This window comes from Ammospiza nelsoni, chromosome 8 (assembly GCF_027579445.1).
Source record: "Ammospiza nelsoni isolate bAmmNel1 chromosome 8, bAmmNel1.pri, whole genome shotgun sequence".
NCBI lineage: Eukaryota > Metazoa > Chordata > Aves > Passeriformes > Passerellidae > Ammospiza > Ammospiza nelsoni.
Genome location: NC_080640.1, coordinates 26354507 through 26368737, shown reverse-complemented (window position 1 = coordinate 26368737; position 14231 = coordinate 26354507). Strand labels below are relative to the sequence as shown.

Here is a 14231-nt window from a genome sequence, read left to right as displayed (position 1 = left end):
GAGCAAATGGATGAGTGGCAGGCAGGTCCTGCTCAGGGGTGCAGACTGGTGACAAAGTGACACCAGAAGCCAGCAGCAGCAAAGCAATAGCTCAGTACACCAAAAGCTGCTGGGGCAGGCTGGTGGGACAACCAAGTCACAATAAATATTGAAGAATTTGGGAGCTGCTCCAAATCCCAATAAACCAGAATCTTGCTGTTTCAAGCATACAAATTCCCATTGTGTGGAGCATTAAAAAAAAAGCAAAGAACATAAATGTGAAAATGTGCAAAGGCTTTTGGGAATAACATAAGCACTTGAAACATACTGTAATATCTTAGTGTCTATCCAAGCATATTTAATTTATCCTGTTCACTGCGATGGTATTCACAGTCAGATTTGGCATGTGGGTATCCCTCTAAAGTGGAGGTCTGCTTGTCCTCACTATAATTTTTAATTGAATTTATGTTCAGTCAGCATAACATGATTGCTCTAAAGATGGTTTCTGTCTGCCCATAATAAGGTTAAGACTCAATTAGTAGCTGTAGCATCTAACAATGTTTCACCACCTGCCAGAAGGCTCAAGCAGCATCTGGCCAGCTGCAGGTACCAGTTCAGCTCCCGTTTCCCTTTGCAGGGGTGCTGGGCCACCCTCCCCGGGAGCGCTGAGCGAGGGATGGGCTGTCCTGGGGCTCCCTGTGCCCCATCCCTGCTCCATCTGTTCCCTGCACAAAACCACAAACACATCATTCACACCCTCGCTCTGCAGTCCCCTGAAGGTGCACAGCTGCTGGGAAAACTGCTGAGATGATAATAAGGTTTTTGATGTCTTTATGTGAGGATTAAGGGTTTTTTCATCTTGAAGAAATTAATTTTACTCTAATCAACAACTGTATCAACTGGTAAGCCTCAAGAAAATCTGAGTGACCGTTAGGTGACAAAACTCCAGATGAAGCCTGTTGTGTTTCTTCCTAAGGTTTTTCCTTTCCATTTCTGCCCACCTGACCCTGATAAACTCATTTTTGCATTATATCCTTAGCACAAAACAAATTATAGCTCTTTCTCTCTTCCTTCCTTTTAATGTGTGTCCAGTTTTCCCATCAATCTTATTACTTACCCAGAAAGTTAACAAATATTGGGATGTATGTGATAGTCTCAATAGTTATCTGAAATACCAATTTTGCATATATATATATATAGGCATTTGATCTTGGTTGTAACTTGATTAACAGCAGGTAAATAAAAAAATACATCATTTTTGATTTGTGAGAAGAAATGGACAGACATGTAATTTGAAGGAAACCAGGAGAAAACATGAAAGTTGTAAATGAGAATTCTACCAGCAAAGGAACACTTGAAATTGTATTGTCTGGCATTTTATATTTGGTCATATAGGTCAGATACTATCATTTGGTCAAGGTCTACTTTATGTACAAATTTTGGAGAGCAAACGGGTGTGTCCTTGGGACACTTTGTATGTCCCTTGGCAAGCTTCCCATCTTCTTCCCGCCAATCTTGTCCTGCACAGGAGCTGTGCGAGCAGCTTGTCCATGGGACGGGATTCCTGAGGGGCTCACCGGGAACGCGCTGCTCTCGCCGGTATTTACCCGTTCGGTGAAGGCTGAGGGGCGGGAGCATCAAACGCGTTCTGTGCCCACCGACCCCGCCATGGCGCCGGGGCCGGGAGGGCTGTGAGGGGCCGGAGGGCGTGTCGGGGGCTGTGGGGATGTCCCGGGGCGTTTCCCGAGGGGCGGGGGCGTGTCTGGGCTGTGTCCCGGGTGTGTCCCGGGGCGGTGGTGCCGGTGCAGCGCCCGCGGCCCCGCCCCGCCGTGACCTCAGCGCGCCTCACGTGATGCAGGTGCGGCCCCCGCCCCGCCGCTCCCGGCGCTCCCTCCCTCCGTTCCCTCCGCGCCCCGCGGATGCGCTGGAGCCTCCGCGCCCCCGCAGGTCTGTCCGCGCCGGTGAGGGGCGGGGGGCGGCGGAGCCAGGCCGGGCCCGGCCGCGGTGCAGGGCCCGTCCCCCGCGCAGGCCCCCGGCGCGGCGGGGCCTCTCGTAGTACGGCTGAGGGGGTCGCGCCGCAGGCCGGGCCGGGCCCCGGAGCGTGGGATGAGCGGGGCGGCCCGTCCTGGCCCGGGCTCCGGGGATGCCTCAGCCCCGCCGCAGCCGGGAGCGCCTTGACAGCCCGGCAGGCTCCGGCCCCGGTGGCCAGGGTGACCGGGACACCGCGTCCTGGCATCACGGGGAGGGGCCGCAGAACAAACCCGACCCTCCCAGATCCTCCCCTCTGCCTGTTGGTAGGCTGGAGTCTGTGGTGGTGTCATCCCTCCGGTACTGTGGAGTGTCATCCCTGCGGTACCCGCTGCAGGCGGTTTTCAGGGCAGGGTAATAAATCCGTTAATTTTATTGCACCGAGGCGCCTCCATTGCCCGGGACTCGCGCCTTGGGCGCCTTGGGGCGAGGGCGCCGCTGGAAAACCTCCTGCAGGTCAACTTTGTGTGTGCAGAGTCAGGATTCTCCATACAGCACGGCATACCTGTGCTGGGGGAAAAGAAACATTTAGTGCATGGAGGTATCCCTGAAGTAGCCTTATTTAAGGATATTCCCTCTATCTGTAATTTAAATTATCTGTGATAATCTTTTGGAGAAACTTTATCCTGTTCATCCATTTTTTTCAATGTCAGCCTTATTTTATTTGAATTACTCAGTCTTAGGGAGAACATTAAGAGTAAGCTGTGTGGAGAATATTATGGGAAATTACCATGATAGTGGATGAAGAACTATTTTTATGAAATATGAAGCAGATTTTTTTTAACCGCCACTTATGCAGAGCATAAAGAACATTAGCAGAAGGGCTTCACATGGATTAAGAAACTCAGTAATGACACTGACAATATCAGGAGGATATTAATTCATATGTGCAGTATATTTATACTGAAAGTGATTTTGAAAAGAGCTGGATAAAAACTTAATTATCAGAAGTGTCTGCTGTCTGTTTTCCACATGCTTCTATATGAAGCCTGGGTAGAATAATTCCCAAGGCTCTCTGTGACATTAGGGCACTGCTAGAGGTGGAAGTGCCGAGGTGAAAGCCAGGTCGTTGTTTGAGACAGAACAGCTGCAGGAATTTTCAGCTACTCAGGGCTTTTGTTCCTCCATTTTGAGGGTGCTGTGGTGCATTAAATATCAGGTTGTTCTTGTGGTTCACTGCTTCTTTCTTATTTTTGACCTCTGGTAGAGATTTAATTAATGCCATTCTTTCGGTTGCTCTTAGCTCAGCCTGATCCCTTTCCAATGACTGTTTTCATTTCAGGGTTGGTTTGGGAAGCATAGCGGAGTGGAACGTGTGTGACTGCAGCCGGCTCGGTGCGCTGTCCCGGGTGCTGATTTCTGAGTGACAGCCGCAAGGCCGAGCGGGCTGGGACGCTCTGTGATCACGCTGGGGGTCTCTGCTTTGTTCAGCTGCTCACAGCTGACATCTGTGCTGAGGAGTGATGTGTGCAGAAGGAAAAACTGGGAAGAAGTCAGGGCTTTGGAGTCATATTAATCTGGAACTGAAATCTGGCTGGAATGACTTAGCTGCTGCATGCTTTTATAGATTGCATATTCAGTAGTTACTGCTTGAGGTATGGCTCTGACCTCGTTGTGAAATTTAAATGGAGTCAGAGGGAAGTGACTGGTACCACTTACACGCTCTTTTTTTCTGTTATATATGATGTCACTTACACCCATTTTCCAATATCCTTGATACATTTTTCTTATTCTGTTATGTGTTCTTTACTAACTTCTAGAAGAAAGAACTACACATTCTTCAGGCAGACATATGATGATGAAAAAATGTAAAATTACCTGTGCTTAAGAAGCTTGCTGCTGCAGTGTGATCAACTGAGAAAAATGTTTTTCTCTTTCCTTTCTCCCTCAAGTCTTTACAAACTACTTTAAGTGAGAGTAGGTAATCCCTTAGGAGTAGGTAGGAGAGTAGGTAGGAGTGAATGTGTGCAAAGGTGACAGAGGGTGAGATTTGTATGCAGTAAGGTAGGTATAATAATGATAATCATGAAGATGATGATGATTAATAATACTAATAATAATATTCTATGAGAATGGGCACAGACACAAAGTTGTAAGTGCCATGGTGACCTCTCTGTTCTTACTGTTATAACATGTTGAAGTCTCACCCACTTTTGCAAAATGACATCATGAATGCTTGCTGCTAAATCTTACAGAGAATTATGCATGCAGACAGTATATGAGTTCTGTCAGAGCTCTTAATCTGCTTCCACAATGGTGCTCATGGTGTTCCTGTTCCTCCGGTTGGCCAGGAGCTCTGCTCAGAGATGGGTGTTGACACAGGTGTTGTAATAAACTAAATAAAAAGTGGGAAATAACACTGATGAGAGGGAATCAGCATGCCAGTAGCCCAGCTGTTGCCAGTTTGCTGCAAATGCCAGCTGGAGAGAGAAGAGTGTGTGGTTTAGAGGAGCTCATAGGTTGAAATGAGGACTGGGTGCTAGTTTCAGTGCTGCTGCCTTGGAGGAACGCTTGCCACATGTCTGGGCATATGGAAAATGTGGACAAGTGCCTATTTAGAGCATCCAGTTTAGAGCATCCATCCAGGATGATGGCTGCTTCTCTTAGGAGCTACAGCTCAGCTCTGCTGGTGGGTGAGAGTGAAAAGGCTGCAGAAGCCTTGACAGAATAGACATGGGAATCTGGTGTGATCAAGGACAGTTCACTGCTGGGATGATAGGTAAAGGTAGTGGCCAAGAAAAGGATCTAGTCATCAGCTTTTAAAATAGATGTTGAGCTAAAAATGTGATGCCAGAGAAGAACAAGCAGTAATACTGTTTTATTTAGTAGGAGCCCTTTTTCTTTTTTCTTTTTTTTCAAGATCAATATTAACTTTTAAATTGGATGATGAAAAATATGGCTATTCCTATCCCTTAGAAAATTAGGCATTCTGTAACCATGTTTTGTTTTTTGAAAGGAGGCTGTAAGAGGAGAAGCAGTGAGAAAATAATTTAATGCGATTTATATACAGAAATGTTTATGAAGATTTTTTATAGTATCTGTTTTTGAATTAGAGATAAAGAAATCTTAACATGTAATAGGTAACATTAAAATTTTTTCTGTTACTCAAAATAGTGAGTAACAACAACAGTGTTGTTTTTAAAAAAACTTTGAAGTCCATTTGGCAGCTCATAACTTTTGTTTTTAGCAATTGCTCAGTCACACCAAACAACAAAAGGCCTTGGGTTTTACCTTGGACCAAATACATAATTTCTCCAGATGGACAGCTAAACAATTGAGAGACTTTTTGGAGTTAAATATGAATTTTACTTCTAAATTAATACCTCATCGTTCATGATATTGTAGCTTTTTAAATACTTAAAAATGAAAACAAAATTAATAATTTCTTTTCACACTATTGCTCTTTCTTTGCAGTTTTTGCAATTTCAGCATTAGGATTATATTATTTTGGGACTAATTTTAAGATGCATTTATTCTTTTTTTATTTTGAAGGTGAGCCCTGATTCCCTTTGCTAGCACTGGAGCTGATGGTGTTCAGCATTCAGAAGATTCAACCCTTATTGTGGGAAATTGACTTGGAAAATTGAATTTCTCAATTCAAAATTGCATGGAATCTGCTATCCTTGTTACAAAGCTTGTAAGAGATCATTGGAAGCACAAGATAAATGTTTCCAGTTAGGCAAACTAATTAAAGTGAGCCTTTTCTCAGTGTTTCACTGTTTGGTTGAAGGCTAATGTCAATATGAACACTTAACTAACACTTCTAATGATTTGGTCAGCTCCATTACTCGTGGCAGGAATTTGAGGTAGCAGCTTTTTGTTTTCCACAGCACCTGTGGCTGAGGCTGTTTGCTGACCCCAGCCCAGCTTGACTGGGTGAAAAGCCACAGCTTTCCAAACAGAGGGAAGGCAGTTGGGGTTGCCAGGAGCTCTGGAGAGGTCAGTGATTTGTTAGCAGTGCCATTTGTTCCAGGGAGCTGGGCCTGGGGCAGGCAGTACAAGTGGTGTTTAATGGTGTTTGCCTCAGGGAGCAGGGTGGTGTTCAATGGTGACTGCCTCAGGGAGCAGGGTGGTGTTCAATGGTGACTGCCTCAGGGAGCAGGGTGGTGTTCGATGGTGATTGCCTCAGGGAGCAGGGTGGTGTTCAATGGTGTTTGCCTCAGGGAGCAGGGTGGTGTTCAATGGTGACTGCCTCAGGGAGCAGGGTGGTGTTCAGTGGTGACTGCCTCAGGGAGCAGGGTGGTGTTCAATGGTGTTTGCCTCACGGAGCAGGGTGGTGTTCAGTGGTGTTTGCCTCAGGGAGCAGGGTGGTGTTCAATGGTGATTGCCTCAGGGAGCAGGGTGGTGTTCAATGGTGTTTGCCTCAGGGAGCAGGGTGGTGTTCAATGGTGTTTGCCTCAGGGAGCAGGGTGGCATTACCAGCTGCAGGAGCTGTGTGGGGATGGCCAGCAGCAGCCACTCCTCTGCTGTGGCTCCAACTCTGAAGGGAGCTTCATGCCTAGGCCTGAGCTTTGTACTAGGGCACTGTAGCCAGAAACCTCAGTTTTTGCTGTGAGGCTGAAATGTGTCTACAATTCATTGGCTCTTTTTCTGATTAAGTTTGGTTTGATTTTATTAATAGACTTGGATCGTCTGGCTAATAAACAAACATGAGTCACCTGAAGTTGTTTGCAGCTACGCTGAAGAGGCATGGCTTTAAACTTCTGGAAAATCAGGATGTAGCCAGAAGGGCATTTTTACATGGCCAACGGTATGTTTCATCAGGAACCTCAGAGCCAGTCCTGAGTGGGAGTAATTCCAATTACATGGAGGAAATGTACTGTGCATGGCTTGAAAACCCTGAAAGTGTACATAAGGTAAGTCTAAAGCTTGACCGTAATGCTGGGTTAAGAGTGGAATAGGTTTCTTTTACTTTGTCACTTGCTTTTTAATAAAAAGTTCAGGAAAAGGTGTTGTGTGAAATGAAAAACATGAAATTAATTTCCCATCTATTGCTTGGTGTAAGATGTGATATTGCAACTATGAAAGTACAGGGGAGGAACAAGCATGGTGAGCAGAGCAGAAAGAAGGATAAGTACAGACCAGGAATAGACAGCTGCTCTGAAACTTTATTCGTCCATGGAATAAAGTGCTGGTCAAGCACTCAGTTAAGTAATTCATTACATCCAGAAGAAGACCCAAGAATAAATTATACTTAATTTTTTGGTTTATAATAGGGCTGTATCAGAAAATATGTTTAAATAATGCGTTGATGTTGGTACTTCTAATCTGTCTGAAGAAGATGAATGTTCAGTTGTCTTTGGATTAAACTATGGAAGTTGTAACCTTAAAACTGAATCTGAAATGGTCAGAACATTATTCTGAAGTATCTTGAAAAGTATTTTGTTTTGAATCTTTCCCTCTCTCTCCAGGCAGTAGACATTTGTTTGCTTTTCTAAAAGCTCTATTACCCAAATCCTTTCTTGTGGCCAAAATACATAGGCTTATTTTTTAACAAGCTTTCTGCTGACAAAGAGGGCTCTGTTAAGGTGATACATGTATAGTAACTTAAGAAGTTGATGAAAAGTCTGATCAATTCTAAGACAGACAAGTCATTTTCCAGGAAGTAATGTGAATTGTGCCCAAAATGTTTACCAAATTGGTTGTCTGTTCCCTTATTCTCAAGGCACGTATATCAAAATGTCACTTAGAAGTTGTTGTTCTAAGTCCGATAATCTGTCTAGAGTGTGATGAAGTGATGCATGCCGAGGGCAGAAACTAAAAAGGAAACCAAAAAGGGTGGTTTTGTAGCTGCTTTTTTCTTTGGATGTTGTGTGTGAACTTAGTCTTGTTGAAAGGTACATATGCAGTGCCAGCCCTGAAGACTGACTGTTATTCACACAGCAGATTGACCCTTGGTCTTCTGTGTTACACCTGAACTTGGGATGGAGAAACCTTCTCCAGGAATGGCTCCTTCTCATCTGACTTGGAGCCCTTGTGCTGCAGCTGCCAGCTGAGCTGCACCAGTGTGGGTGGGATGGCATGTTGTGTGGTGTTGAGAGTTTTTTGCAGATTGAGGAGTTTTTGTTAGACAGTGGCCATATTCAGCCAATGCACAATCCAGCCTGCTTGTACTAATGGACAATGGTCACGTACACAGGCAATGAATAATGGACATATTCAGAAATGGGGTTGGTATATCCTTGAAAGAGATACAAGAAGAAGAATCATCAGGACTCAGCAAGTTTTTTAGCAAGTTTGGGAAAGTCAGAAAAAAGTAAATCATGGGTGGGCCTGACGAGCACAGCAAGATGTGTGAAAAATTAGGTGATCCAATCAGCATTCTAATTTAGGCACGTGAACAGCCAGGGTGAACCAATCATGTATTAACTAGAGACGCGTGGACAGTAGAGATTATAATAAATATAGTCTTTTTAGGGAGAATAAATTTGGCTTCACTGGATCATGTTGGTCATGGTGTGTTGTCCCTGAACCTCCTCGTCCTGCAGTGTGGGTGCACTGAATTTCTGCAAAAAGCCCTCATGGTGTGTCAAGGCTGTAGATCGATCCCAACCCTTTTATCCTGGGGATACTGAAGGGATGAACTCATGCAAAAGGAGTGCGTGGTGACATCAAGGCGACATCTTGGTTTTTATTGTGTTTACATTACATTGGCTTCTGGCTAACTTCTCTCCTTCTAGATGAGTGAAATTCCTGGTTCAGCCCCTTTGCAGAGGGGTGCATTTTGCTGCAGGGAAGCGCTGCCGGTGTCTCCGTGGGCGGGAAGTTCCCTCCGTGCAGGCAGGGGGTGCAGAGCCCGCCGCAGCCGGAGCGCTCCGCCCGGAGCTGCCCAGGGTGCTGAACCGGGGCTGCCGGAGATGCTCACCTGCTCGGGTAGGCAGGAATGCTACAAACCCTGCCGAAAGGCCGTCCAACTCATCTGGCAGTGCAGGGATCTGATATGGATCCCGTTGAGGTGATGCAGGTTGTGGGTTGGACAGCAAGCAATAAATGAGTTGACTGAGGAATGCAGAGTGTGCCTAGGGAGTGGATCACAGGTGATTCAAGATGCATTTTTGTCGTGGTTTAACCCCATCTGGCAACTACACAGCCACTTGTGCTTTCTCTCTCACACACATGCACGAATGGGGGAAAGAATTAGCAGGGTGGAAGTGAGAAAACATGTAGATGGAGACAAAGACAGTTTAATAGGGAAAGCAAAAGCTGCATGCACAAGCAAAGCAGAACAAAACAAGGAATTAATTCACCAGTTCTATGGGCAGGCAGGTGTTCAGCTATCCCCAGGACAGCAGGGCTCCAGCACATGTAGTGGTGACTTGGGAAGACAAACACCATCATTGAATGTCCCTCTTTCCTTCTTCTTTCCCCATGCTGAGCATGATGTGGTTTGGAATATCCCTTTGAGGGAATATTCCTTTGAGGGATATCGAGGTCAGCTGTCCTGGCTGTGTCCCTCCCAACTCCATGTGCACCCCCAGCCCCCTCACTGGTGGGATGAGGAGCAGAAAGGCCCTGACACTGTGTAAGCTCTGCTCAGCAAACAGAATATAACATAAACATAACAAAAATGTCTCTATATTGCCAATCCCCTTTTAAAACCCAAACCAGTTACTGTGAATTAACTACCCCAGCCCAAACCAGCACAATTATAAAACTGTGTGAATTCTTTCCTAGGTTAACTGTGTTTAATGAACTTGTGACAGTAACAAACGGAAGTAAATTCACTGTGTCCCTGATTTATGAGGCTTGAAAGAATATGATGGATGGAAATAATGGATTACAGCTATTCTTGCCTAAATTATTAGTTTTCTCACAGCCTGTAAGAAAAGGGGAAGGGGAGAAGAATGCCAATTAAATTTTATTTTGTTTCATCAACAAAATTAATTTTTGATTTCTTGAGAACCATTTCATTTAATTGCCTGAAAGCTGTTAATACCTTCCCAAGATTTTTGTTGACAGAATTTGTTCAATTTGAGCTTTCATAAAACTAGTTAAAAATGTTAAGGGTTGAAATCACCCTGTTTTCTTAAAAATACAGAAAAAATCATGCTGTGATTTTGATTGTAAAGATATGCATTTGTCATTCAGGTATAGAAAGGAGAGGAAGTGTTGGAAAATAATGTCAGGAGACACCACGTGGTGTTGATTATGATTTTGTTAATGGTTTGGCTCTCTGCAGGCCACTCATTTTTGTTGTTTTATTTGGTATGTCCAGCATGATTTAGAGATCCAGTTTGTACATTTAGACATTGCATTCTCTTTTCTTATTTTCCTTTTTATACTTTATTTCTCCTCATGTTTCTTCTTAGATAACCCTTTTTCAGAGGGGATGTGCCTCCTCATTGATTAGCTGGAAAAGCTTGTTTTTTCCTGGGCTTTAAAAGTCCTATTCTATTCACTTGTACTTAGAAACTCCAATTAATCAGGGCTCCTGAACTGATTTCCCCCTCAGAAGGTTTGACTGGGCATGTCTTTAGAGCTGTTTGAAGTATGGCAGCCACATTCCAAAGTGTTTCTAAGATTTACTCCTTTCTATGTTTATCATGGTATCATACCAGGGAATATGCATGTTTATTATACATTTTTATATAAATATATATAAAGAGTTTTTATTCTTTGTACAAATCCACTTCAGATGATTTCCTGCTTTTCCTTGCCTTTTGAATTTCCTGCCATCAGAGTAGCCAAAACAACAATCAGAATAAAATGACGTGTGCTCTGAAAAAGGCATCATTATTTCTCCTTGAAGCTTGGTGTCAGGGCCATAGATCATAAGAGAGAAGCTTGACAAGGCTCAGTTATTACTATCACAAGATTAATTACAAAACTGCATGGTTTGCTATGAGTACATAATGCCTGCCATGTTATCCTGTGTGCAGCTGCTCTGCTGTGAGTGTACAATCACCTCCTTGGTTTATGGACCAGGAAAAGCTGTGGGGGTTTGTTTTGCTTTGACTTCATTTTATTCATTTTCTTTTTAAATGATATAGTGGTGCTCAGTGTGTGTCTTCTAAGGCTTTACTGTTCTCACTGTAGTTGATGAATATTGTGATGGCACTAGGAAAAACCCCAAACCATCAAGAGAAAGCATATGTTACTTGTTATTCTAATTGCATCACTGTTTATTGTATGACAGTAAAATATTGCCCCTGAATCATTTGAATTGTGTTATATTACTTGAGAAAATAATGGTTAACTACAATATAGATTTGCTGGTAGAAGGAAAGAAAATGTATAATCTATCACTATAGTATTTTTCTTTTCTGAATATATTTCTGTATTATAAATCTCCTCTACCATTTTCTTGATGAACTTTACTAATTTAGTTGAGAAGCTGCAGGTTTGCAGTGAGAGCAAGCTGCTATTCTGTCTGCTCAGTCACATGGCAAATGCTGTTGCCAAAGACTGACATTGATACACAGAACTTGAAGACTATAATCTGGTATCAATCTTGAAAGACACTATAGAAATTTGTAGAGGCTTTGATGGATGTGTATCTAGTAAAAACTAATTTTCTGTAGCCAAATGATGTATTTTCCCTCCCCTCTGATTAAATGTCAAGCCTGTCCAACAAATCAATAAGTTCAAAAATGTGATAGGAAAAAGTAGTCTGGGTCCATTCTGTCTCAGCTGGCTGCATCTTCAGATGGAAACATTTTCTTTATATTTGTGAGTTTGCATGAAGAAAGAGCCCCATACTGATTCTCCTTAAACAGATCGCTTGTTGGGCAAGACTTTTTGGAGTTTGTTAACAACTCTCTCAGCAGAGCACTTGTCTAAAAACACAATCAGTTGTTTGTGGGACTGTGCTGTGATAACTTTTACATTTAAATGAAAGGTTTTACTCAAAAAAGGAACAGTTATGTTATTATCATCATTGTGTATGTATCATGGTGTTAGAAAAGTAAGGAAGAAACCTTAACATAAGCAAAGCAAATTCTTTTTAAAACTTTGAATGTGAGAGATGTCATGGATCCTAGTGTATTTTAGGAATTTCCTAAATTAATGTTTAATAATAATTTTTTACTGTGTATTGCCCAAATAATTTCTCCAGTCTAAGCAGCTTTAGTAGTTAAAGAAGGGATTGTGATTGTTTTTCACTGTCAGGGGTGTCCAGACTCTCAGACTGGGTGCTCTGTAGGCATGGAATAACAATACTGTTCTTAACACAGACCGGGAAGGTGAATAGAGAGAATCCCAGCTGAAATGCAGTTACACTAATAGGCTCTTGTAGACCACTTATAGGGTGTAAATTCAGACTTCTAATCTCAGTGTGGCTGCCAACATGTCAAGGTAAGAAGAATATAGGAAACAGGCATAAATAAGAGAAGGGAGGAGGAATGAATGCTTCATCAGTGTCTGGAACTGGCTACCACACATGATGTGTCTGCCTTAATTTGTCAGGGCATATAAAAGTCAGGCTATGTTTAGATAAGCCTGTGTAAGAGCTGGGTGATAAATTAGGTTTACTGTATTTGTATTGATGCAGCTTTGTGTGAATAAAGAAGTAAGAGGGATGCATTAAAACAATGTTTCTTGGGCAGGGGCCTCATGCTAATGATGAGGTTCCCACCCACAGGTTCAGTGAATTCTCCCACTTCCACAACTTGAGCTTGGAAGATTGGGTGATATTTAGTTCCTTTATGCTGCCTCTCTCATGGTGTTTCTGAACACCTTAGAACTTTTAGAAATTCCAGTATGAAGACTTTTTGTTAATGAAAGCAAAAAGGATTTTGTAAATATTTTTCTGTCATGCTATGCCTGTGAGTTCTGTAATGCAAGTATTAGGTAATCTTTTAAAAATAATTGTTTTGGACTACTTTTTCTTTTTTTCTGGCACTTGGTTCTTTGAAATGTAATGGAAATCTGCAAGGCTCACAGCCTTGCAGAAATTTATCTCTTGCAGTTCTTCTGTTCCAGTCACAAAGATACGTAAGTTTACAAATAGCTTCCTTTTTGTTTTCTGAAGTTAGCCAGCTGAGGGAATGTTTTACACAGGCTTCCTTCTTTGCTGAGTGACACAGTGACCACATCATCAGAATGAAAACAGTTCAGGAAAACAAGATTGGAGCTTATGTGAATGAAGCAGCTTGTGTAAAAGCACAGAAGGAAATAAAAGGATCTCTTGTTTGTTGTGATTCAGTTTCTGAGAGGAGGACTTTTCTAAACTTGTGACTTGTACCTGAAACCAGGCCCATAATTTCTTTCATAGTAAGGTAACCTAAGCTGGTGAGGAAAGGATCTTAGAACAAGTCTTGCTCAAAAAAGCTTTAATTACTTTTAAAGTTTCTTCAAGGAAAGCTCTTAAGGACTGATTCTGATTTAGCATAATCAGTGAGTGTCTTGAAGTACCCTAAGTTCTATAAGAATGATCAATGAATGATTTAATTTATTTTAGTTTATTAAGGTTCTTTGTTTTATAGGCTTGATAGCTCTTTACCAGCAGCACTATATTGTACCCATTCTTGGCTGCCTGAATAAACAGCACAATTAAAAAGAGCTGTGTGATTGGATAATATATGGAGATGCTTTACAGTCCTGTGTGCTGCAGAATTTTCTACTGAGCAAGCTTGGTGTGAGAAGTGAGAGGAAAAGTGTTCTGTGTAAATAAAGCACACAGTTCTACTGAGACTGGGACGTATCAGTGCTCTTTTTTTGCTGTCTGTGAGTAGACACTGTAATGCAGTGAGGTTCCATTTGCAGTTTGAATGTTGCATTGCAGTTTTGATGAGACTTTTGTTTGATGTTACAAATATTTCTCTTCTCTGTGTGCAGTCCTGGGATGTGTTTTTCCGGAGCGCTGCCGCTGGCCAGGCAGCCCGTCTGCCGGCTCAGCAGGAAGGGAAGGGCTCGTTCCTGCAGAGCCACGGGCTGGCCCCCACACCCACCACGGCTGAGAAGGTTGTGGAGGACCACCTCGCTGTGCAGTCCTTGATAAGGGCATACCAAGTAAGTGCATTTGGGGTAGGGGTGGGAAGGCCTCTTCTCTGCAAACACCCTTCTTCTTTTTTATGCTCTCATCATCCAGAGGAGAGCAGTGAGGCTGGTGAGGGGCTGGGAACACAAGCCCTATGAGGAACATTTGAAGGAACTGGGGTTGTTGCCTGGAGAAGAGGAGGCTTAGAGGTGACCTTATTGCTCTCTACAATAAAATAAAATAAAACACAACTCATTTCTTTCTCCTTGCTTAACTCAGCACCTCTATAGGCAATAAAAGTCTGTTT

At 43.0% G+C, this 14231-nt stretch overlaps 1 protein-coding gene across 3 annotated transcripts in view; it reads left to right on the top strand.

Annotated features, from left to right (window-relative positions):
* The first annotated feature begins 1839 nt into the window (after positions 1–1839).
* Positions 1840–14231, top strand: part of OGDHL (oxoglutarate dehydrogenase L) — a 51829-nt gene continuing 39437 nt past the window's right edge. Inside the window, exons 1-3 of one of the 3 annotated variants that reach the window (XM_059477289.1) lie at positions 1840–1926; positions 6629–6863; positions 13783–13956. In XM_059477289.1, the coding sequence (XP_059333272.1) occupies positions 6657–6863; positions 13783–13956 (381 nt within the window). In that variant the 5' untranslated portion in view covers positions 1840–1926; positions 6629–6656. Of the gene's footprint in view, positions 1927–5498; positions 5701–5734; positions 5947–6628; positions 6864–13782; positions 13957–14231 lie in introns of those variants that run through there. The other 2 variants (XM_059477288.1, XM_059477290.1) reach the window with 2 other exon arrangements.